Source organism: Nannobrachium achirus (genome assembly GCF_963921795.1).
Source record: "Nannobrachium achirus genome assembly, chromosome: 13".
Classification (NCBI taxonomy): domain Eukaryota; kingdom Metazoa; phylum Chordata; class Actinopteri; order Myctophiformes; family Myctophidae; genus Nannobrachium; species Nannobrachium achirus.
The window spans coordinates 19804578-19830627 of record NC_137833.1 but is presented as its reverse complement, the minus strand read 5'-3'; the positions used below and the strand labels follow the sequence as shown (position 1 = coordinate 19830627).

The 26050-nt window shown below is 41.8% G+C and overlaps 1 protein-coding gene across 1 annotated transcript in view; it reads right to left on the bottom strand.

The window, feature by feature from the left end:
- The window catches only part of ret (ret proto-oncogene receptor tyrosine kinase), a gene marked incomplete at both ends in the record, with an annotated part of 29372 nt that extends 3977 nt beyond the window's left edge, over positions 1-25395 (bottom strand). The window contains 15 exons of the mRNA XM_080740615.1: positions 130-252; positions 492-712; positions 805-912; positions 1022-1169; positions 1515-1774; positions 2308-2427; positions 2641-2751; positions 4154-4291; positions 5043-5325; positions 5740-5939; positions 6048-6246; positions 7632-7870; positions 8663-8956; positions 9672-9917; positions 25377-25395. Of these exons, the coding sequence (XP_080596741.1) occupies positions 130-252; positions 492-712; positions 805-912; positions 1022-1169; positions 1515-1774; positions 2308-2427; positions 2641-2751; positions 4154-4291; positions 5043-5325; positions 5740-5939; positions 6048-6246; positions 7632-7870; positions 8663-8956; positions 9672-9917; positions 25377-25395 (2709 nt within the window). The remainder of the gene's footprint in view (positions 1-129; positions 253-491; positions 713-804; positions 913-1021; positions 1170-1514; positions 1775-2307; positions 2428-2640; positions 2752-4153; positions 4292-5042; positions 5326-5739; positions 5940-6047; positions 6247-7631; positions 7871-8662; positions 8957-9671; positions 9918-25376) is intronic.
- Positions 25396-26050: the final 655 nt, after the last annotated feature.

Sequence of the window (26050 nt, the reverse complement as noted above, 5' to 3'; positions counted from 1 at the left end):
ACATTTCAATTTTTTTCACAGGACAGCTTTTCATTGATTGATTGTATTATATTGTAATATATATATATATATATATATATATATATGGCATGTTTGCACCGCTCACTTCGCACTGGTGCACATTTTTACCTTGCTCCTCTTCACATAAGAGTCTTCCTCATACACGTCTCTAGAAAGACCAAAGTCAGAGATCTTCATCTTCCTCCCCTCAGCGACGAGCACGTTTCTGGCTGCCAGGTCTCTGTGAACAAGCTGTTGAATAAAGGCACTCACATTGTAAAATCTGTATACAAAAATACAAGCATACATTTGTACACTCAGAGTTTGTGAATTCAAATGGATAAATGAACAATTTAACTGTGATACATACATTGATACTTTATGCATTTTGTTTGCAACCAGGCATAAAATAGAAACATGAAGTGTCACATGAAGTGACCAAGGACAATTCCTTTGCTAGACACATTGAATAGACAAATGTGGCAAAATACCTTCATTTCTGCCAGATATTGCATGCCTCGGGAGATCTGCCATGCGAAGGAGATCAGGTCGCCCATGGTGAGTGCCCTGTCGTCTGGGTTTTCTAGGTAACTGGAGTTGCGGTTCGGCTCGCCGCCGCCGCTCATGTAGCTAGGCCCCACCTTCCTGCTCTCACGTAGGAAGTTGCGGAGCGACCCAAATTTGGCGTATTCCACAATCAGATATAATGGACCTATTGTCAAGAGAAACACAGCAACGTGGACCACTTAGGCTGACGCACACATCAGACAACAAGAAGGCTGGTAGAGAGGAACGTGGACTTACCGTCCTGACTGCAAGCACCAAACATCTTAATGACGTGAGGATGATTGACTTGCTTCAGCAACGTGAATTCTGACAGCAGATCGCGGAGTTCACTATGCGAGGCATGTTCTTCATGTGGACAGAAAGAGGGAATTGAAGGGGTGTGAGTTCTTCCATGCATTCACTCCACTCCACACACATGTCAGTATTACTTCCCAGCCTGTCTGGCCCGTCTTACCTTTAAGCATTTTCACAGCCACTGTGGTATAGCCGGCTTTTCCCTTCAGCCGGAATGCTGTCGCCTTGACCACCTTCCCAAACTCTCCTTCTCCCAAGGTTTTGCCGAGTACCAGGTTTTTACGAGGAAACTCCCACTTGGGGTCCTCCTGTTAAAACAATATGATAACACGTCTGATTTCACAACCCATCCATATGGAAGCACAGTTCTGCCACTGAAGAAAAAAATATATATATACAGGTATACATATAAACCACGTGAAAAGATTTATGCACAAGGAAGAAGTATGCACACAGATTTTGGCACTGATTGGGTCAGCGATTTGCAAGATGAGACAACACACAGACAGAGAATTCTGAGATATATTATATAATTTTCTGAGCAGTAACTGGCTGAGCCTAGTCGCTAATGCTTTTATTTGAGTGGCAGAAATGGGCGTTCAAAGATCTAACACACAATGATGAGGAATAATCAGTAGTATGAAATGCCTCACAGGTATTTTGAAGGTGTCAATGGCTACTTGGTTCTCCATGGAGTCCAGCGAGGCACGGCGTATGTTGTTGGCAGAGTAGCTGATGGGGTAGGACTGGGCCGGCCGACGGAAGGTCATCTCAGCCGAGGCTAGCGGTTGCTTGGGTCTCGAGTTTTTATGGTAACGGTGGAAGAAGTAAGACGTCAGGAGGATAGACATGATGAAGGAGAAGATCACTGCAGTGAAGATGATGGTCTTACACATGTCATCACATAGAGCCTCTGGGTGAGAAGGAAAAACAGTAATTCAGTGTCTGTCTAATGGTAGAAGGAGCTTAAATACTGATCTGGCTGACTATACGCATTGCAGGGGTTAAAGCCACAGCAGCCAAACTGTTACAAACACAAAGAAAAGTACACAACAATAAACTCGGTACAAGAGAGAAGCAAGATCTGCTGCACATGACAATGGAGCAGGATTATGTGGAGATTGTTTTTTAATAAATATTTGTAGGCTATTAGCTTTTGTGTCACGAGTAATGGATCTTATAATGACTTTTCACTTGAAACTGTCTTGTTTGTGTTTGTGTCATGCACATGCCGGCCCACTGCGAGAGTTGAAATGTGTGAAATGTGAAATGTTTTTGAACACAACTCGTAGAAACGCGCCTTTTCACGTGAGGAGCGCAGTGCGACCCTGCAGATCAAGATCACGGTCCAAGCGACTAAGTGGGTGTTTTGTTGCTTCCCTTTATACTTTGCCGTACTGCCGCGTCACTCACCAGACTAACACATCAGGTTGAACATCAACTCACCTTCGAGGTCATCCTTCTCACAGTAGCAGTTCTTAGTGTCAGCATAGCAGGAGCAGGTTCCATATCCGGCCTTGATGCCAAACATCAAGCCTCTTTCATGACCTCCAGTGATGGGTTCCTCTTCAAAGACAAACAATTAATTTAGATTCATTGAATGCATTATGTAAATAATAATATTAACTGTGTTTTCATTCTATGTCTTGGAATAGGCAACTGGCACAACAACAACACAAACAAGTAAAATATAATGCTATATTTTACTTGTAAACTAATACTTTATAGTGTATAGTTATTATTATAAGTGCTACCAAATGTAGGCATTTTACTTCTTACTTGTACAATCCTGTGGGCATATTAACATGTCCTTGCTTTCTATGGCATCACAGAATCCATCGGGACAGGTCCGCAGGTCAGGAGAACAGGTCGAGTAACGTTCCACTATTCCTGGAGGACAGACAGCACAGTGGGATTAAAAAGGATATGGAGGAAAATAATCCTCACCTACTACAGATTAACAAACCAAATAACATTGATTTTGTAGTCTTGTTGGTCTCTTTCTTTAATGAGACTTTAATGACTTAATGATGACGCAATGGGTCAAGACGGCGGAGGAGGTGCTGCACCGAGGCTCAGAACGGGCGATTGGAACGCGCAATAATGCTGAGAGGGGGATTCCTGTGCGTTTTTTCTTTGCTGGGACTGGGCACCAGTCACTTCTTTTTGCACTGACTTTGGACACTTTTTTGGAGCTGCACTTTTTAAGTATTTAGGCTAAGTATTATTGTCTTGGTGCAGACACAATTTGTGTATATTGTTTGGCACTGCGTTGATAAGTAGTTCCCAATGTTTGAATGAATGGACCATTGTAAGTGCTTTTAGTTTGCTATATGCTTAGAAAAGTGCTATAAAATTGCAATCCATCCATTATAGAAACTTTAAGTACTTCTATTTTTTGTTGTGTTGTGACTTTTTCAACTGTTCTCAACACTTTATATATTTTTAACTTAGTTTGCTCTGTATGGTTGATTGTTCTGTATTGTTGATTCTTCTTCTTGTTTGTTTTTGTCGCTCGGCTGTACACAACAGTCCTTTTTCTTTTCTCTTGTAACCTTAACTGCGGTGCCGCCTCTGGGCAACGGAATTTCCCTCTTGGGATAATAAAGGTATCTATGTACAGTATCTTTCTATCTATCTACTATTAAACACATCAGTCATCTCAGGTTATCTACTGCTCAGCCAAAAGGGGAGGTTAGGCTTGTGGGTTTCAGGCACACTACTAAATAACCAAACCAGTCCACTAATCACATTTGTAACTCAGTTATTTAACTCAGTCATTTAATCCTGAGTTATATGAACACTCAGTCAGGATGTTACGGTGCAGGCAGTTCCTGTGCCCATAATAACAGAGGTGTGTACTGGTACCAGGGGCGTCCTTTGGGGCAACAGGGGATGGCAACCGCCACCCCCTAGTGTTCACATTTAACCTCAAATTCTGTTATTTTATGAATATTGTTTTAGCAGATTAATCTGATATTGTCACCATCGATGCCTGGCCATCTACATGTGCATAATTTACATAAGTGTTTTATTGCGTGCAACCATTCATTTATTAACCACTTTCAACGTGGCATCCCAATTTAGATTATTCATTATATGCCAACATTTTCCAAAAGAATAAATAAAATAAAGTATTTTCAGCCTTGAAAATAGTTGATCTACAGGCTTTCAATGCGACATGTTGAAAGCCTGTAGATCAACTATCTTCACTATTTTAGAAACAGGGCTTAAGCAGTAACCTGTTTTTGCCCCCCTATTTTCTTTTTGAAATAAAACATCTGACCGGTACCTTTCTCTGTGCCTTGTCTCCACTGGCACCTCCCTGTGGTGGCCCCCAGGCCATGGACAGCCTCACAGTCTCCTCGTCGGCGGCTCTCTGCACAGGACAGTGGCTGCTGTTCATCCTTGCTGGATACAGACATGAGGTCTGTCGAAAAGCTGGGGTCTTGGGAAAAAGAAGGAAAAGAAATGGAATACTTTGGTTTTATTTATCGTTTATGTAGTGTGTTAATTTACTGTAAATGTACGTAATGGGAAGTTATAAGGGTGTAGATTCGGTGTTTTTACTCCACAAAAAAATCACAGACCACAGGTCTATGAGGGTGACCATAGCTGAGTGGTTAGGGAGCCTGCCTGGGGAACCAGTTCCCCTGGTTGTCCCTGGTTCGATTCCCGGTCAGGCAGCAATGTGTCAATGTGTCCCTGAGCAAGACCTTAACCCAAAATTGCTCCCCGAGCGCCTAATATGGCTGCTCACTGCTCCTAGTTGTTATAGGATGGGTAAAATGCAGAGATAAATCTCATGTATGTGCAAATGTACGCGACAAAAAACGTCCCGAAGGCGCGGGACCATATTCTTCATATTCTTCTATGAGCAACTTTGTGCATCTGTATGCTTTAATTCTGAGGTGGGAGAGTGTAGAGAGTCAGATTCAAACTCAGGTCCTCGTGGTTCACAAGGAACCCTTGGTCTGTGCACTAACTGCCTGAGCCACTAGGCACCCCTATAATAAAAACGTCAATATGTGAAAGTGAAAAACAATACAGAGAATTACCCACAAAGCATATTTAATCCTGGATCTCCTTTCAAAAGCAAAAAAAAACAAACACTTACACAAATTACAAAAGGGAATGTTGGATGCTGGCAGCCAGTCACAGAGCGTCTGCTGTGTCCTTACCTGCCCTGTCCAGCACAATGAGGACCTGAGTGCTGGTCTGCAGCTGCGTGGCTTCATCCTGGGCTATGATGACATACAGTAGGTCCTGGCACTCTGGCCTGCGGAGTGCCTTGGAGTCATTGACATACAGCACTCCTGACATGTCCCTGAGGCTCTGGGCCACGCTAATGGCCGCGTAGCAGGGCTGCATGTCAGCGGAGACGTTCTTATCTGCCACCTCTAGACGGTAGGCGACACTGATGCCCTGGAACTTCAGGCAGTTGTCCACGCACACTCGGCCGATCTGAGAACAGATGACGCGTGTCAAACTAACTGTTAGTGTAACATAACGTTACGCAATGTAGCACAGCGTAGCGTAACACAACATAATGTCATGTAATGCAACGTAAAGCAATGTAACGTAATGTAGCGGAACTGAACAAAGCGTAACTTAAACACTTAAACAACCAATTTCTTTTGTTGAGGAGGGGGGCATTTGCAGAAAACAGCAGACCTGCAAGCTCACAATGCACTACATTGCAATGCATTGTGAGCTTGTAGATCGGCTATTTATTCCGATGAAGAGATTTTGTGTAGAGGGACAAAAAAGACAGCACCAGATACAGAGCCAACTCAGGTCTGTTTTACTAAATATAGACGGTCTAAGAAGTCGTTACGGTAACAACGCAACGAAACATAAAAAAAGGAACCCCCATACCTGAGCATATATGCCAGCTCTGCGTGTCATTGTGAAGAGGTAGCTGACGTTAGAGAAAGTGATTGGGACCGGTGAGATGGTGATGTTGTAGTGCAGTATCACTGTTCCCTCTGGACCAGGGTAGGTGGTATCGTTGACCAGGTAGTCCACCTGGAAGGTGCGGTTCTCTGTTACAAGCAGGTCCCTCAGGAGGACAAGGCCTGGACACAACGGGAGAATGAGGAGAAACAGGTGGTTGTATTTTTACCACTGATCCGTTTTGGTCCAATAAAACCACCATGATCATTACGTGGTTCTGGACTACTTACTGTAATCGTGGACAGTCCCTCGAATGTTGCCAAATATGGCCTTCTCTTCCCGCAAGTGGTCTTCTATTTTAAACGTTTCCTTTATCCACGAGTCATTTGTGAGCATGGTCCCAACATATTTGTTCTCTTTCTGACTCTCTTTGGAAAACCTGGAGGTTATGTCTCTGTCATAGACAGACATTGTGCCAAAAGATCCACCCTGAAGAATGACATGACAATGATCAAATGAATGGCAGTAACAGGGATCAACAATTCATTCAACATGGTTTGCCATGCACACCGAAAACAAATCTGAATCTTGCAGACAGGGGCGTCACAAGGGGGGAAAGTGGGACTGAGTTACTAGGGCCCAAGGTGGAGGGGCCTTCATTATTCTATAGTTTAGCTATTGAAAAATAGCAGATATACTAGTAAGACACCTCAGGGTGACATGCGACCTCAGGGTGACATGCGACCTCGCCCTTTGGCCATCTGGCCAGTGATGTACTGTATATGGGACCAGTTACTCATATATGGAGAACCCTGCATGATAGTCAACAATGTTATGTCAAAACATGCCCATATATGGACATGACCAAATATGGGCATTCCCATAATATCCTTAATAATGTCCTTAATATTGAAAATATAAGGATAGGAATTTCCATATATGGGCATAAAACGTATGTTAATTAGTAAAGCCAAGCAGGGCCTTTGTTTCTGGGATTTTGGGGTTTTGTTTCTGGGAATGACCATATGGACTTTTTATTTTATTTTATCCTTTATTAATAATAATGTTTATATATATATGTAATATGTATGCCCATACATGGACATATGGACCATGCCTTTGCATCTGGCCAGTGATATATATCAATGACATCAGGGATACCCATATATGGACTGTCACTGTGATATCACCTGTGATGTCACAGTGACAGTATGAATATCCAGGGTTTGATCTTTGAGGAGGTGATGTCACGTGACATCACTTCCTGTACGGAAAGACACGTGAAATCACTTCCTGTACTGAAAGACAGACGGACAGACAAGCTACGACATTTCTCATGGTATACTGCGACCTTCGGTCGCAACAAGCTCACAGCGCGGCACTGAGTGACACGCTGTGAGCTTGTAGATCTGCTATCTTTGAAAAGTCGTGAAAATGTGTGCAAATCTTTGAATAGCCTATATGTATTTTTAAGCGAACATTTGTAACTCAAATTTTGCTTCTGGGGGGGTCCCTGGAACTAAATATTTTGAGATGGGGGTCTGTGGCCAAATACATATCATTTTGGGGGTCCTTTACATGAAAAGGTTTGAGCACCACTGACACAGAAACATAGGTTTTTCAAAAAAGAAGGATTTGAAATATTCAAAGACTTGCACAAATTTTCACGATCTTTCAAAAAAAGCAGATCTACAAGCTACGAGCTTGTATATCTGCTATTTTTCAATAGTTAAAGCACAAATTCACAAAATAGTTAAAGCTCATGGGGGGCCCACAGTGAATCCTTGTACCCAGGACCCAGAATTTGGTGCGACACCCCTGCTTGCAGAATACACTGGATATTACATGGACTAGTCTCAGGGTGAGACTCTCACCTTGACACGAATGAAATCGATGACAACATCAGCCATGTCCGTTCCATTTATGTATGGCACATTGTCATCTTCATCAAAAATGTTGATGTAAAGTGGGGTATAGATTTTGCTTATGTTCTTCTCTGACAAAATGGTGCACACAAGCTCCAGGCTGTACATCTCCCTCTCTTCGCGATCCAATGGAGCTGTTACCACCAGCTCTGTTGTGTTCTCGTTCACAGCAAAGGGTGCTGGGATGTCTGCAGCCAGGCAGTAGAATGGCCAGAGAGAGTGCACAAAAAAGAATAGAATCTTGTTAACGACACAGCAGCGTGCACAAAAAAAGCTCTACTTTTTTGCTGCAGGTTTAAATAGTCAAAATAGCTGATACACCAGTAAGACTCCATAAGCGACCGTCACGTCGCATACACAAACTTTAGAAGGTAATCGTAGCCAATCAGGAGGGAATATGGGAAATGGGACAGATCCATGTTGATGACATGACTTTAGAGATACTGTGTACCGCTTTGCGTGATTTTAGGCCAAAACTGTTGTGTTCTGAGCTTGTAGATATGCCATTTTAGCTTTTGTAGATCTACCAATGTAGCCCATAATGAGTTTGTAGATCTGCTATGTTCAACCATAATGACAGACCCGAAATATGGACACCAGATTGATAGTGGTTAAAACTCAGAAATTGCTGGACTTAAAGCCAACAAATCATTATTTCGAACGGTAAAGTAAATTATAACACTTTGTGCCTTTTACTATCTTGTGTTCTTGATCATGCTAGCCGTATTTTATACTTTACTATTCGGAAATTGCATTAAATTTGCGATTTCTGTGTTAACTCTATGGGCTTTTAGTAGGGTTTCCCCTTCAACCGTGACGTCAGCACCAGGAAGTTGCGTAACGTGAATTCGGTCAATTAGAAGTTTGCATGGGAAAAGCACAGGACAGTACAGTTCAGATACAAGGTCAACTAATAGGATTTAAACCCTAGAAAGCACAATGGCTTGGTGCAAATAGATACTCTGGTGTGTCCATCTAACCTGATTCCACACTGTAGGAGATGGTGTAGTTGGGGCAGACGTTGATGCGGGTGAGGCGCCTGAGTTGCCGAAGGGCTCCTGGGAACCTGTTTTCCATGATGTGGGGGCTGAGAGTGTCCCTGTTTGGGAAGCAGAGGGTCTTCATGTCCGTCTCGCTGCACGATGGCATGGTGTCGTTGACAAAGATCAGAGTGATGCGCAGGGGGCTCCGCACGATACACTTGGTCTTCCTGGTTGCCGAGGTCAACGCCATGGCAGTCAGGGACAACTTGATCACAGACGGCGAGCCCTTATCTGATGAGACACATAGCAAAAACAATCTCGGACAGTGCTTTTCTTTTACTTTTACTTCCAAGGAATTACATTACCATCCTGAGAGCAGACCAGTGAATGTGACATTACCTTGAAAGCACAATGATATTGGTATGCAACAAGCATATTACTAAAGGAAAATATCTACTTTCAGGCACAGAATCGATTACATGGCAATCTAGAACAAACTCTGAACAACCTGACGGACCATTACCATTATAACAGGGGTCTTCAACAGGGGGTCTGGGACCCCTAGGGGGTCCTCAGAGTTACTATAGGGGGTCCTCCAAATCATAGAAACTATTTTCCCCTTTTTTATATTAACCACTTGAAACCTAGTGTCCTTATTCAGAGAACTTTAGCCAAAAAATAGCCGATCTACAAGCTCACAAGTGAGCTTGTAGATCGGCTATTTTTGGCAAAGAGGTTTGGTGTAGAGGGGAAAAAGAGCAGACTAAGTTAAGTACATAGTGAAAGATAAACTTTATTAAGTACTGACAGTTCAACTGGTGGTTAAATATCTGAAAACACAAATTGACATCAATCCAAAATATACTGATGCTGTCAAACAATGAAACTATATGGAATCTATGAAAAAGGGTTGTGGGGGTCCCTGCTTCATCTCTCTCTCAATTAAGGGGTCCTTGGCCTGAAAACGTTGAAGACCCCTGCATTATAACATCTGTATCCAACTCACATAGCAAGGCGAAGTCTCTCTCGTCCAGGGTTTTATTCATGGACATAATTCCCGTGCGTACGTCCATCTGGAACCAGTGGCTGTGAGCAGGGGGCCTGAGGGGGTTGGTGCGGCACAGGTAGAAGTGGGCTCGCTCTGAGTCGCTCTCGGGCATGGCGTGGACCTGTAGAACTGGCGACCCCACAGGCTGGCCCACGTACACCGTCTCAGTGTACTCAGACTGGGGGAAGTACAGCGCCGTGGATCCTGCCAAGGAAGGATGATAACACTTTATGATCAAACTGTTTCAGAGACTGCTAGCCCGGTGAATCGTCGTTGTCAGGTGGAAACCTTGTACAGTATGGCCAAAACCGTTCGTTTTGTATTTATCATTTTAAAAATGATCTAAACTAGTGAAAATAGCCAATCTACAAGCACACAACGCCGTTGTGTGTTGTGTGCTTGTAGATCAGCTATTTTCACTAGTTGTGTGCAATAGTCTTGTGTGATGAACCAGGGCTTTACTTTACGGAAAAACGTACAAATTTGAAACTTGGAAATACGAGGTTTCTGCCCGACAGTGACGATATGCTACATGCCTATGTCCTTAAAGCCTGATTCGTACTGTGCTGCACGACGGTGCCGCTCGCCAGAATCTTCTGATTCTTCAGTGCGTTGCGTTTTTCGCTAGAAATTGTTTCTTTATGGCGAGTCGTGCAACAGAGTTAGACTTAAGGATCCTTGATCACTGTGTCTGTAAGCATTAGTCAAACATCACCTTAGACTTTAGTTTTCACACATCCCTTTCTATGCAGTATATTTATCGGACATCTATTTAAATATTTTGATTTAATAACAATGATTGTTCAATAACAATGGCATTCACCCAGCTGATGGAAATGAACACATACATATGACACACACATTCATTTTTATCCCTCCTTGATATATCTTTCATCCTTCCGTTAACGGAAATTGGACTGAGGGCTCAAATGACACTTATGCAGCTCTTTTAATGAATTTCTCACATGGTCAATAAGATGTGGTTTCCGATTCTCCTTGTGTTCACCTTGGGATGTTTAATTACAAAGGATCACATGATACAGAGAAGACATGAATCATTACCTGTAGGACGATTGAGGAGGGGGTGGGGGGGGGGGGGTATTGTTAGGAGACTGGAAGTGGGTGGGGGGTAGTTGGGGATCTATAAGCGCTATAGCAGGCTTGGTGTTTTACAGGAAAATGGAGATGTGAGTGTTCGGTCTGTAATTATATCCTTGCTGTGTTCCTCTTTGACGACAGTAGGCGGCCATTTAGGGAACGCACTAATGTCATTAGCAGACAGCAAAACTAGATTTTCTATTTCTGGTTGGTACAGTTGAGGCCTTGGCTCTGGTTTCAGACATTGATTTAATTTAGCTGGGCTTGGATGACAAGAGGCTTGGATTGATGGATCAAATGTGGCCAGCCCTCCTGAACGATGGAGAGAAACTCATGGAACTATGACCCTCTTTATTAAAAGCCCTGCTGAGGCAAACAGGACCAAACATCCACTTGTTTGGAAACCCAGCCGGGACGGACAGATTTGGTTTCAGGGCATCTCTCAATTTTTAGGGATGAATTTTTATCTGTAACCAAAATCTATCACAGTCTCGTGAGGGCCATTTGTAACATACAGAAAACTGGAACTTAAACACTTAGGTTACAGTACAACAAAAGACGATTTGTTATGCTTTGTTGTATGGCAAATACAACAAGCTTGTAGCCATGTGGAACAGGAGCAATAGCTCAAACATCAACAAGCTGTCCAGGCTTAAGTAAACTGAAGCGTGGCCTACATCTGGCCTACATCTTGGCACAAACGGCTCAAAGTTGTTGTCCGGGGCTTAAGTAAACTGAAGCGTGGCCTACATCTGGCCTACATCTCGGCACAAACGTCTCAAAGTTTGTTGTCTGGGACTTAAGTAAACTGAAACATGGCCTACATCTGGCTTATTGTACACTCAGGGTCCCATGCAAAAAAATATCAAAAATGTCCAGGGCTTAAGTAAACTGAAACATGTCCTACATCTGGCCTAGATATGGCCTACATATTGGCACAAACGTCTCAAAGTTTGTTGTACACCCAAGGTCCCATTGGCCAAGCTTCACAGGATGCACTGTGATTGGCTAGCGGGATGCTTGATGAAATTAACTCATAAATAGCACAGCTCACTTCACACTAGGTGTGATTTTTCAATTATGATTCGGAAAAGATGGGTTTGGAACACGTGTTAGAATCATTTCACACAGTAAATCCTTACAGGTCCAGTTTTACACTCTCAGTCTCAGAGAGTCATATAACACTCTGGACTTTGCTGAGTAGTAGGTATTTAAATGTCTTGGTTGTTGGTCCGTATCCGTGTGTGATTTGCAGGGATGTTACTATATAATGTTCTTCTCCTACAGATTCTCACTTCAGTAAAATAAACTGGGTGCAGTGGTGTGAAGTAGCTAAGTACATTTACTTAAGTACTGTATTTTGCAGAAAAAACAGCTCCATTCCCATTGAAATACATTGTCGGAATCAGGTATCCCCTCTCATAGGTAGTTTAGTGAAAATACCCGAGTATTTCCACATTGCAGTATTGATGCTTTTACTTCAAGATTTCTGTACTTTTTCCACCACTGACTGAGCAGGCCTCAAGAACACTTAAGCTGCAGCGTTCACATGTGGAAAATAGACAATCTACTAGCTTTGCTATTTACGGTGTGCGACACTGTCATACGACTAAGTATTAGAGCAAACTTGGAACAGTGGAGAAAAAAACTGCCATGACTGAGAAATTGCACCATGCACCCTGGATCTGCTGCAAGTGACTTTCAAGAAATTAATAACCAGTGGCGTAAAGTAACTAAAGAACATTTACTCAAGTACTGTACTAAAGTACACTTTTGAGGACGTTTTACTTTACTTGAGTATTTCCAATTTCCAATAGTTTTACTCCTACTCCATTGCATCTCAGAGGCAAATATTGCACTTTTACTCCACTACAAGTATTAACTACTTAAACCTTATATACTTTTCGGGCATTTGAAAATATGAAATGGGACATTCTGCACAATAGGTTGCCGATATACTTTTGTACTTTTACTCAAATGAATTTTGAATTCCAGACTTTTACTTGTAAGGGTGCCCTCACACCAAAATACCTATGAGAGTGGAATCTGCGTTCCGCCAATGCATTTCAATGAGAAGGGAGCGTTTTTTTGAAGAAATCCTCTGCTGGCATGAAACCGCTTCACTCTCATTGAAATGCATTGGCGGAACGCGGATTCCACTCTCATGGGTACTTTGGTGTGAGGGCACCCCAAGGGTGCCCTCACACCAAAATACCTAGAGGGAATCCGCCAATGCATTTCAATGAGAATGGAGCGTTTTTAGCAGAAATTCTCTACTGGCAAAAAAACGCTCAATTCTCATTGAAATGCATTGGCGGATTCCACTCTAGGTATTTTGGTGTGAGGGCACCCTAACAGAGTATTTCTACATTGCAGTATTGATACTTTTACGAAAGTAAAACATGCGAGTGCTTTTTCCACCACTGTTAATAACTAGGGATGGGACGATACGCGATATTATCGTTTATCGTGAGAAAAACACTCACAATAATCGTATTGTGGAGATTTAACTTATCGTGATATCGTCCTCCGTCATACACTGGGATCAATTCACCTTTTATTTGCTGTGCTGCATATCTGGTACCATTTAAGATTTAAACCCTCTATTGGTAAAAGGTACTTATAATATACGTACTTGATACCGTCTTTTATTCACTCTATCAAATGTCTTTGCAAAAAAAAATAGCCGATCTACAAGCTCACAACGCGTCGTGGTGCGACACGTTGTGAGCTTGTAGATCTGCTATTTTTTTGGCAAATGTTCCGCCTCAGGATAATGGATTTTGATTATCGCGATAATATCATAAATCGCGATTTCTTTGGTCACAATAATCATGATATGACATTGTCATATCGTCCCATCCCTATTAATAACCATATAATATACTGAGCAACACAACGGCTGAATCTGGAACACACATGCAAACACAAGCATACTGTCATTTTCAAAATGACAGTATGCTGCACATGACCTCATGAGGGCATGTGAGGGAAACCATATATAACCCATATAAACAGGCTTTGATCAATGACAAATGACAAAACAGTAAATCATGTTAATATACATGACATGGTGGTTGAATACAAGACATTAAATCCATTTCACTGTCAGCTTGAGCTAAAACAATACTGGACACTAGAGGGCAATATTCTCTTGATAGAACATAATGAGCTGGAGCCGTTGCTGTGGGAAAACAGCAGCCACACACACACACACACACACACACACACACACACACACACACACACACACACACACACACACACACACACACACACACACACACACACACACACACACACACACACAGTTAATTTTAGTTGTATATATTAAAGGTTAATCATTTCTACTTCTGTTTTCATTCTTTTAACTTGGCTAGAGCATATTTGCTACTCTCTAAGTCTGAAGCGCTTTAGGAATTTATATTGTATAAACGTATGAATATACATATAGTTTATTTTGCAGTAAATCTGTGTCTCAGTCACATAGCAATGATGGGTTCAGTCACATAGTATACCTGAATAATATCACATGCAAATCTGTAGCCACAACTGGCTTTGGCCTGAAGCGGCCATGCATGGGTGGCCCCCACACGACGCAATTTGTTTATATTGTTCAAAATTCAATTTCTTTCCCGGAATGAAGCCAAAGTCAAGTAAGCAGTTTATATGAAAACTAATTAATTGGATGGATCAAGCAGGCCCTGTGAGCAATATAGTTCCTTTGTTCTGTGATTCCTGGTAGATGTTCTATAGTGACTCATTACCTTTCCTAAATGAAATGTAAAGATGATGCAGATAGCCAGATCTATTCAGTAGGCCTAAGCTTACAGCATTTCACTTCTCCTAACAATAAAATACACATGAGGGATGAAAACAACCCGGAAGTTTATTTCATTTCTAGGATTATGGACCTGTTATCACTCTTCTTGAAGAGTTGAACGTTGAGACAGAAAATGAGCCTTTTCTGGAACGTCCTTTACCCATCATAAGTCAAAACATATGTCCGTTTCACACCAGTGTGTACAAACATAAACGTAAGCAAATCTATAATAGTTTCCAACAGTACATTTAAACACTCCTCATTCCTCATTTCAGAAGTTTATACTGTTTTTAACTCAAAAGCATCACTTTGAAAATGGTGTGACAGTATCTGGAAATACAGAAGTATACCATACTGCAATTATGGATTCAGTCATTAATGACGTAAACATTGTAATGTCAATATGATATTGATTATCATTACTAAAATCCATCAAAAGCCCCTGTAATTATCCATGCTTTCAGTGACATTTACATGCGGCTACAAGTGTACAGGGCAAGGCAACCTCATACGATGCACACAGCCACTGTCAGTTAGTTTTGCCATGAGATATTATGGCATGTGCCAGTTATGTCCTGTCATTTTTACAAGGTCAGAACAAAAGCACAGAAGGTTGTTGCAAGATGCTATGATCCCCAGCCCAGACAAGAACATGACTTAGACTGGACAGACTGGTCAGGGCGGGACGCCCTCTCGGCCGTCCCAGACAAAGACAGGAACTCAATTAGCTCACCAAGTGCATCGCCTGACAAATTTACCATCTATGAGCTCATGGGTTACACGGCTCTTCACGACCGACTAATCTACCACTGGAACAGTCGTGTCTAGAAACCCCCCTCCCCACCCCCACACACGCTAACATCCTTATTGAACATCCTTGTCAGCGGTAACAGAGCATATTGTGATAGCTGACCTGGACCAACCACTGTATGCACTGTTTTCATTATAATCTTGGTTCATCAACGGAGGTTAGGCTGTTACTGCAGAACCCAGTGACCTCTCTCTCTCTCCCCCAAGGTCAACATGCATCTGTCCCCCGTAACGACCCATTTGAAAGACACGTATCTGGCAACCGACTAATCAATAGCCATACTAATGAACAGTCATGCTGATTGTTTTCCACTGATGAGCTGCAGAGGAGAAAATGCTTACAGTTGCATGTGCACAATCATTTCCACTGCACATGTCCAATTATTTCCATTGAACGTAAACTGGAGATAATTGTGTGTGAATTGCTGACTGTGTGGTCACCCAAAAATGACATACTATATAAATGTAATCTGACATCCACCTCGACAGTCTGGTCTACTAGGCCAGGGGTTCCCAAACTTCTCCAAGGCCAAATAACTATAGATATCATATTTGAGCGGTGTTAACCACTCTTACAGCTGGCTTTGTCTGTATGTATACGTCTGTATGTATGTGCCGCCCCATCCCACATTGGCTTAATGAAATGAACTCATAAATTACACAGCTCAATTCACACTGGGTGTGATTTTTGAGCGGTGCTAGCCGCTCCTATGCCTAGCTTTGTTTGTAGGTCTTTATGTCCGTATGAGTGTCCGTATGGAGATAACGTCACGGACAGAGCGCCCCATACAAGGAGATATGCACGTGTCGTGTTTGATACCAATGCAAAGTGATTTTTGGGTAACATGTGAACATTTTGACAATAAGGACATGCCCAAAATCATCACGCTTCCAACCCTGTGAGCTTGTGATGTCACATCATCAGTGTCATCATCAGGATCTATTTAACCGAGGGAGGATATCTCTCCCAGGTGTTTTGGCCAGGGTTGTGAGGTTAGGTTTAGGCATTATTTCTGTTAGGGTTAGGTTATGGTTAGGCATAGTCTTTGTGAAATTACGGTTAGGTTTAGGCATATAGTTTTAGTGAAGTTAGATGTTAGGGTTTAAGCACAATCAGGGCGAAACACATTTAACTGAATGCTCACCAGCATATATATTATAGACAGATCATCACGCCACCTCCCCAGTGACCGACATCTCTTGGTAATAAACAGTCTTGCAGACGAATTCCAAGTGAACTGGCAATATAATCTTATGAATTTAATTACATATACATGTATACTCTATGTACAGTATATACTGTATATATGTATAGTGTTTTCTTATTTTATTTTCAAATATTTTCCAATTGCCCCCCTGCACTAGCCAACACAGAATATTGTGTCATTTATTACAAAGGAGGTCTAGCTTGTGACATGTAGGCATATTTAACACAGCCACTAATGACTATCATATTCACGTCATTGCTTTGGTCCCAAAAGACATAACAGTTATGAGAATCATGGCTGAGATTCTCCGCAATGAACCAATTAACTAAAAGGCTGTGCGCATCAAGCTGTACAGTAATTCAGTGGTTGAAAGTTATTATTGATCATAATTTTAAAATCTCTCCCTCTAGGTTTGCCTTGCCAATGCACTATATGGCTTCATCATACTGTACTGAATCTCAAAGTTGATTTTAACATATTCATAATCACAAATCTTTCAATCTCAGCAAAGCGTTTCTGTTGGTTTGTTTTTGTTGCCACATATTAAGGAAAAATAAACAATCAAACACAATGTAGTTATAGGTAATTTCCTGTTACAGTGGAACATCCTTAGAGATAGCTTTTCATCAGAGTAATATGAGATTTCATTTTTTGGCAAGAGTTTACTTTGGCTGTTGCCTCCAGGTAGATTACTCAGGTTACCGTGGTGCATGCCATAACATAATAATCAATTATCCCATAATGTAATCCAATTAGCCCTGAGAGAATACAAGAGCTGAAATGCAATGTACCATGTTCATCAGTCATTAAGAAATCTAATATAACATCTCCCTAGGGGATAGCTGCGACTATGAATCCAGTTTTAGAATTCCTTTGGGAAAGGGAGCGATGTCAAATATTGAACCCATGACACATCATACAGCAGGAGATTGAGTCTGATGCTATAATCATTAGAGTACTTACGGTACATAATAATATCTTTGTCCTGATCACAAACCCAGTGCACTACGTAAAGTCATTTATTGTTTTAGGGTAATGCCTGTGATTAGTCATCATACAATGTAAAATACTGAATGTTAATGTGCAGTAACTCAAGAGTCCCAGTTGATTCCATTCTTAGTTCTTACTCTGTTCTGGGAATCAGGTGGCCTCATCAGCTTCGCTCAGACGTGTGGGCAATACTGTATTGCTTCATAAAATGACTCAATATTCTAGGGATGCTTTCCAACTAAATATACAGTATAAGTAAGTTGTGTGTAATGCAAATGGGCTAGCTGAAACTGCACAGTAATTTGTTGTATGATGAATAGTGAAAATAGCTATCTACAAGTTCTCAACAATCGGTTACTCTTACTATTTTAGGGTTATTTGTTTTTTGAAGAATGTCATTTATAATGACATGCCCAAAATAGGAATGCCAGGGTTAAAATGGTTAAGGTGAATGGTAGCTGATGAATGGTAGCTGTGAATTCTATAAAGATGATGCTAAATGAAAATAAAGATTTTGGCCACAACCATAAAATAAAACCATATGAATGAAAATGTCACTTTTTAAGCTTTTGAGATTTTTTATCCCACTATTTTTTGTAATCCATTTTCACCCAGTGCCAATTATCTAATGTAATCCTGGGCGCTACACTCCCTCTGCCAACCTGGAAAGAGCAATGGACTGACCTCATGCTTCCTTCTGTGCATGAGTAGTCCAAGCCGCTTCTTTTCACCTGACAATTGGAGAGATTCCCCGACTGGACATAGCGCATGGAAGGAACACGTTATTCCAACCAGTTCCAATGACCAATTTTATCAGCTAATATTGGCCTACTGTATATCAGATATATATTGGCATCAGCGTTAATGTTGTCATATGTGCCAATATCACACATATTTGACACATCTTTTTTACAGAACATAATTTACCATATTCACACGGCATCCATCTTGCCATTAAGTCAATGAAATGCCACCCTAGTTGCCACCCTGTATGTAGGTCAGTTTTCAATGCAGATTTCAAACATGGCCGCCAGGTGAATATGGTCTATTGGGTAATTTAGAAAGTGTTTTCTTATCTATTTATTTAGAACCCACCCACAAACCCATGAAACCTGGGTGGGTGTGTGTGGCGTCATCTGACCGAACAGCCTCAAACTTGGCATGGGGGAAGGGTATGCATTGGCTTCCCTGATTGTCCAACTCAACCGGTGAAGCTTCGCCTTAGTCAAATATATGTTAGCACACTGAGATATTGTTCCATCTAGGCGGGATTATGACTCAGTCATAAACAGGCCTGGAATTTTGTAATCTTAGGGGCAAGGCCCTTGGCCTTTGGTGTTGTCCATTGTTTTGAGGGCACAAAGGCTGCGGTAGGAAGGCCATCAAATAAAACAAGATTTTAGTCCATTGAAAGAATTAATTGAATTTAAGTGTTAACACAATTAGTGCTGCAGGGTATGAAGGGTTAACTTTTCGTTGACGCCACGCAGATCCGCCCATTAGCACACGCTGTTATTGTGTAAGGCATGCCTGGAATGTGTGTACACACACGGACTGCTGAATGACATCAATGATTACGTCATCTAGTCACATGACATGTGTCATGTGACAGTGTGTCATGGCGGCCGCAAGGCTTGTCTTGTTGTTGTTGTTTGGAGCTGTGCTATGGGATATAAAGTCTTATTTGGAGTAAATGAAGTCTCTTTATGGGCCTCTCCATTGACTTAACATGGAGGAGCTTCACTTCGCGTGCACGCCCAACGTGCGTTTTAAACAAATCGCGGACATTACCGATGCGGCCGCGACCGGAGCTACATACTGTAAGTATTAATACATTTACTGTAAATACAGTAAGATTGACGGTGAGTGCTGTCAATGGCGTCGTGTAGTAACCGGTTTTAATGACGGTGAGGATCGTCAAGGGCAGCAGAACAGTTAAGAATTAAAATGTTATACGTAGACTATCTGCTGTGAAATAAATAAATTGGTATTTACAATCTGATCCATGCTCAGCACTGCACCAATCAAAGCTACTGGATTGGTATAAAAATGGGGACTCAACAAAAGACACTGGTCTACATGACAAGAAAGATACACTGGTGTCTACATGTTGGCAAGAGAGAGACAGAGAAGAAAGTGGTACAGTCAGCTGGGGCATTAAGGCCACTGTGGCCTCAGGGCATGCCATTTTTTGGAGGGGCACAAGGCCAACCTGAGGGGCAACGACGGCCATAGCCTTCATGGCCTCCCTGAAATTCCTGCCCTGGTCATAAGCCTGCAGATAGTAGCATCGCCCCAGTGGCTCCTCAGCCAAGCACATGCACCAAAAGTCTGAACCTGCGGTTCCTCTCGTTCTGAGCTGGATTACTATTGCAACAACACATCATCGGTAGGGTAAAACTAACCTGTCTCGTGGCGGTCTAAACCCAGCTCACGTTCCCTATTAGTGGGTGAACAATCCAACGCCTGGTGAATTATGCTTCACAATGATAGGAAGAGCCAACATCGAAGGATCAACCCAACCTTTCAGCTTAACTGAAACCTTGACATCATTTTTGCATTGGAACAGAGCTGTGGTCATAGTGAGGGAAGTGCTGGTGTGAAACATGTGTCACTTCACTTTGGACAATAATGTTACATAAAATCTCAGATGATAAACACACACACACACACACACACACACACACACACACACACACACACACACACACACACACACACACACAACAATATCGGCAGATATATCGATATCAGAATGTAACCAGTGACTGAAATGAAACAGAAACACCAAACACTCTAGCAAATAACGTTATGTATCACAGTGTATTTACTCCAATATCACGCCCCCAAACATCCAGTATAGGCCCTAATCAAAACATCCAATCAATCTATTAGGTGCAAAACCATCGTATAAAATCTTACAGCTTAGTCAAATTGGAGCCATAATATAATTTGGCATTGTAGCTCTTCATCCATACATGCGATGGGACTCATGGGAGCTAATGAAGGCACTACATCCTGAGCATAAACAAAGCCATAAGGGCAGATACGAGGTGGATCTTGTAGGTGAGGCTTCACACTGACTCAGGCTTGCACTTTAAAAGCCACAAAATGCTCTCTCCTATATGTGTTTATGTACTGCACTCATGCACACCAGAGATCTAATCAGATCAGCTCCATCGTTGTTTTTCTCATTGTCGCAAACGATGGTCAAAACACGCCGTGCCCCACTGGCGCCTGGAAAATAACTTGTCAAGACCCATGTGAAAAAAACAGAGCTAAATGCCCACAGGGCAAAATTTCAATCAATGTCTCCTTGTCCTTCCACCACAGCAAATTAGATTCTACCCATGCATGGGGGAAATGTGACCCGTAACTGACTAGGGGAATGAGGGATAGAGCTTTGACAGGTAGTGTAGGAGCATCCACGGAGGCCTCGAGTTGGAGGCTGGTCACAGACCTCACAGCAACAACAATAAACCAATTATCATCCAAGATGTCCCTATGTCCTCTGAGGAGGAAAACAAGCAACAGTGAGCCTATATCCGTTGTCCTTTGCTTATACTGTAACTGATATTGTGGAAATGTTATTATTAACTAGGCCCACAACATAATGCACATGGATGAAAGCATGATAGTTTTTTTGGAAGCTCCCAAGACAAATTAGACAAACATTGGATGTCCATCTAAGTTCTACTCTACTAGCACACATTTATCTCTCATTTTAATACGTTCATAATGCTTAAATTGAACTTATGCTTATTAGAACATATAACCTCGTGGTAGCCTCTCTATGTACATGCCAGGCTACCCACCACCACCTCACAACCTCTTTACTAAATGCTACTAAAACTAAACAAATAGTCAATGTTACAATTTTCACTCACACTGAACCGTTTGAATTGTGAAAAGCAGAGCATGGACACTTGTTACGTTGAGAACCAAGCACTGTCAATGTCAATTCTGACTGTTGATGGGATAAGTGGTTTGGTTCTCAGTGGTTGCAGCTGTGGCGTTATAGGAATGATGAGCACAGCAGCTACTCTGCACTGTATTCTTGGGAAAATATCCCACCCATTTAAAAGATCTAGAGAGATCTACAAACACAGTGACTGAAATGAAACAGAAACACCAAACACTCTAGCAAATAACTTTATGTATCACAGTGTTTTCCAATTATACTAAAAGAGACGTAGTGACAGCAAGAGCGGAGGATTGAGAAGATTTATAATGTATCCATAAGCAACGCAAGACACAAGCTTAACTAAATCATATAATGTAATAAGGGGCTAAATCAAATAGCGGCATGTATCAAATGAGATTTATCGGTCTGGTCCTTCTCAAAAGCGATGGATGCTGATGAAAATCAGTGTGCTAATGCAAGGAGGAGAGCCAGCTAAATCCACTCCCAACATGTCTTCCTCTGGGATGCAGGAGCCCAGCAGCCCACCGTGGAGATTACCACTTGTTTAAGGTTTCAAAGGCCAGAGGGCAGTGCGGGGTCACACATACAGTAGCAAGGTCACGACAGCAGATAAACAGATCAATCTGCTTACATAATAAACAACCACATCTCTTCATTAAGACTGATGGGTATAGATGGACAGTTGAATATATAGACAGAGCATCTGGTTTATTTAATCCACAGCTTTTGCTGTTTTTGGAATAATGTTTTTGAGGGGTGCTAACCGCTCCTACATCCGGCTTTGTCTGTATGTATGTACGTACGTACGTATGTACGTACGTACGTACGTACGCATGTCCTGTGTCTGTCCAGCAATTGACCAATGACCATCATTGGTCAATTGGTGTCTGTATGAATGTCCCGCCCCATCCCACATTGGCCAAGCTTTGCGGGAAGCTTAATGTAATTACTGTAACTCATAAATAGCGCTGGTCACTTCACTGGGTGTGAGTTTTTTTTTACACGGATTGGCGTTTGAACCATTGTTTACATCTGTAAAGTTTGCCAATGCCATGCAAAATGTGCCTTTATGGCTGATGTAAGATCTCTGAGAGTTGAGTTGCAAGTCTCTTTGATTTGACCTTGATAACTCGAGACTGCAAGGAGAGATCTGATGTCTATGAGCAAAAAGGAGTAGACTAAAAATAAACAGAGGAAGCTACAGATACAAACCAAAGAGGTTTCTTTACAAAGGGAGAAATCTCAAGCTACCATAACAGTATGGATATTGTGGCTTTACATGAGCCACTCTCCTTTTTGTCTTAAACCAGCTTACTTCAGCTAAAGCACTGCATGATGCCCTGCATGTGGGCCTAATTCTCAGCTAACCACATTTAAATATGTAGATTCATTGCCATTAGTATAGTGGCATTGATTGCCAATTTCCTTTTGGTTGATTACCTCAGCAAGAAACACCATGTAATCACCAGTAATTGGTAACATGGAACAGCAGGGATGTTGAGTTCAAATTTAGTTTGTTGTTTACATGGCCTGAGTAGACAACCCAGATGGTTCTTGGATGGGCAATGCAGATACACATAATAGCATGACAAATGATAAAAGCTGTTTCGGGCTGTTGAAAACTAGGTGTGAGCCTAGGGCCTACTTGTAACCATTGTGAATATTCTTCACAATGGGGTATACGTACATTTCTAGAACAATTCAAATCCTTAATTTGGTAATTTATGGCCAATAGTAACAATAGGACATGAGCATGTGTGAGCTTAATCTGGGGAGAAGGGGTGGGGGGATTTGAAGATAATCAATGGATACAGTTGATCAACAGCTCATGTACTCATGTCTACTAGCTACATCTGCTGCCATTTCTTTCAAAAGTAAAAAGTATAACTTATAGAATCAATCTGATCGGCGTCATTTTCATGGAGTGTAAAGTCTAACCCCACAATCACAATAGTGTGTGTGCTCACAACCTAGGAGGTGATATTTTCCTAAAGAAGACAAACATACAGTGTTTACCCAGAGACGGGAGCACCTGCCGCACATCTGCCTTCCTGTCCAGCTCTCTCTGCTCAACCAATGTGGGGCTTTTGTTGCCACAATCAGGCAGGTGTGTGGGTACAGTATATCCCTATCTACGGATGTTAAGGAAACCGTGTGGCCACAGATTTCAGCACCCACTTTAATTGCAATGAAACCGAACGTCCTTGAGAGTGGAAATGTGCTACATCATGAGCTATAAACTCAATAAACATTCAATTATGAATATTACAAAAAATAAAACACACACATGGGACACTTAAGAGAATGCATCATACGTGTTATCATGTAGCCTATACAGTAGTGCAGGGGCTATAAATCTGTAGTCTTTTTATGAGCCTATAGTGTAGGCTATGGCAAGGCCATATCTCTAGCAGTACACCTCTTTAGTCTGGGTCCTTCACATCACCAGGCAGAATTTATTGTGAATTGAGCTCACACATCCCTTGCGGACTGGGAAACGGACAAAGCCTAAGAGGGTGGTAAATTCTGAGTCCTACTACACAGGGCTGTCACGATGAAAAATAATCAAAGGACATTACACCTTACTACGGCATCTTAAATATTTCATGAATCATTTTAACACCACTGCCTAAATTGCTCCCTTGGGTAATTACACCGGTCTAGGTAGGTACAGCATGCATGCTTATTGGTAACACCACTTTTGGGTGTATGGAACTGTACAGACAATGGGATAGTCAATTATTGATTTTTAGATCTTGATTCAAAGACTGCGATAACTTTTCTTTGGCACTCCAAGTCCCTGATGACAGAATCGATAGGAGGCACTGACTAAAATAGATTTAAACCCCATAGCAAATTAAGGAATTCCACACAATGGGCTATATTTGTCCAACCATCACACACTGCGATTTACACATGCACTGAGGGGATATGGGTGAGACTTTATATATAGACCGCATGGGAGGAATGTGTTAGTACAGTTGGGGTCTGGGATTGTGAATGGGATTATAATATTACGATATATAGCTATATGCATTTTTTCCTCTAAGAGACAACTTGGCATACCATGCATAACACCAGGGGATAGCATATATTTGGTCTATAATGCAAACTAAGAATGCAATTGTGTAGGCTGATTGCAGTCACAATTTAAGCAGGGTGTCTGCACAATCTGTTCACCTTTTCAAAGCCACTTGAACAACTCACTGTAGAAATAGGACACATACAAACCAACATGCTGCAACATAAACAATTAACTTTACCAGTGGATTGGTATGCCATTGACCGAATAGTCCACAAAAAATATGTTTTATGTTACATTTGCTGGAAAAGTAGGATTTCCTGAGATCTCGTTAATTTTGGAAATCAAAACCTGCGACAAGGCTCAAAACAGGTTTGTTTTCCCTTTGGTTTGTATTTTGGGATATGTAGACCTACAGCCCAATTAGGCTACAATTGCATGATATCCTATAGCCTACTGTAGGTCCGTATGCTGCTTTAAGGTGCGTTAACTGATGCTGAGAGGCATGCTTTAGTGTCTGTTATCTTCCAGTTCCAGCCAAATAGAATCTAGCCAAACATATTTATGGGATAAAAGTAGCTTATAGTCTACCTTTCAAACAAATTAATCTGTCTAATTATTCAGTTATTTTAAATAGGCCTATCACATCTTCTGACGCACCGTGAAATTAAGTGGTTATGCCTAAACTTTGCTTCTTTTGAAAAAAATAGATTCAAAGTTTAGCCTATATTTTGGGAACTTTATTCATTTTTTTTTTAAATAAAAGAAAGCTGAGGATGTCTCTTACCTTCACACCACAGCTGCATGATCAAAAGGATGTTTCCCAGAGAGAAACCACAACTTGGCCCCATATTCACGAACCATTAGGTGAAAGTTTCTGTACGAAAAAAATGCAAAAACGGTTCCTCAAGAGAAAGACGGAGTAAATAAAACAAAAACAAAAAAGAATCAGATCAAGGCAGAGTAGAATATAAACCAATTATTTCCCCGCGGTGCGCAGTTTTCGCCGGGCAGCCAATGAAGTCCTCAGTGGAAGAAGAAGTGTCCCATTGAAAAGCTGCTCTGCAGCGCTGGAGCTGCTTGTTTGACCGGAGTGGACGGAGGATGACTGGAGCAGGGCGCGTGTGCGTGCGTGCGCGTGTACGTGCGCGCAGGGGGAGGGAGCTGCACAGCACTGCCTGCACAATGTGAAGCTATACTATACCTCCCCCTGCGCGCGCGCGCACACACGCACGCACGCACGCACGCACAGACATCAACCTAATATGCTACGATGTATTTTCCGGTCCTTCCGGAGGAGGCAGGCAGGAGGATAGCATCTACAGGAAATTTAAGACTATAATTTATCAGCAGGTCAGTCATCCCATTAACACTCTGCATATAACGCTTGTTGACTTTAATACGTTTAGAGAAAAATGTTTAATTGTACCATCAGGTCATTTAAGCAAGGTACTTTTTCAT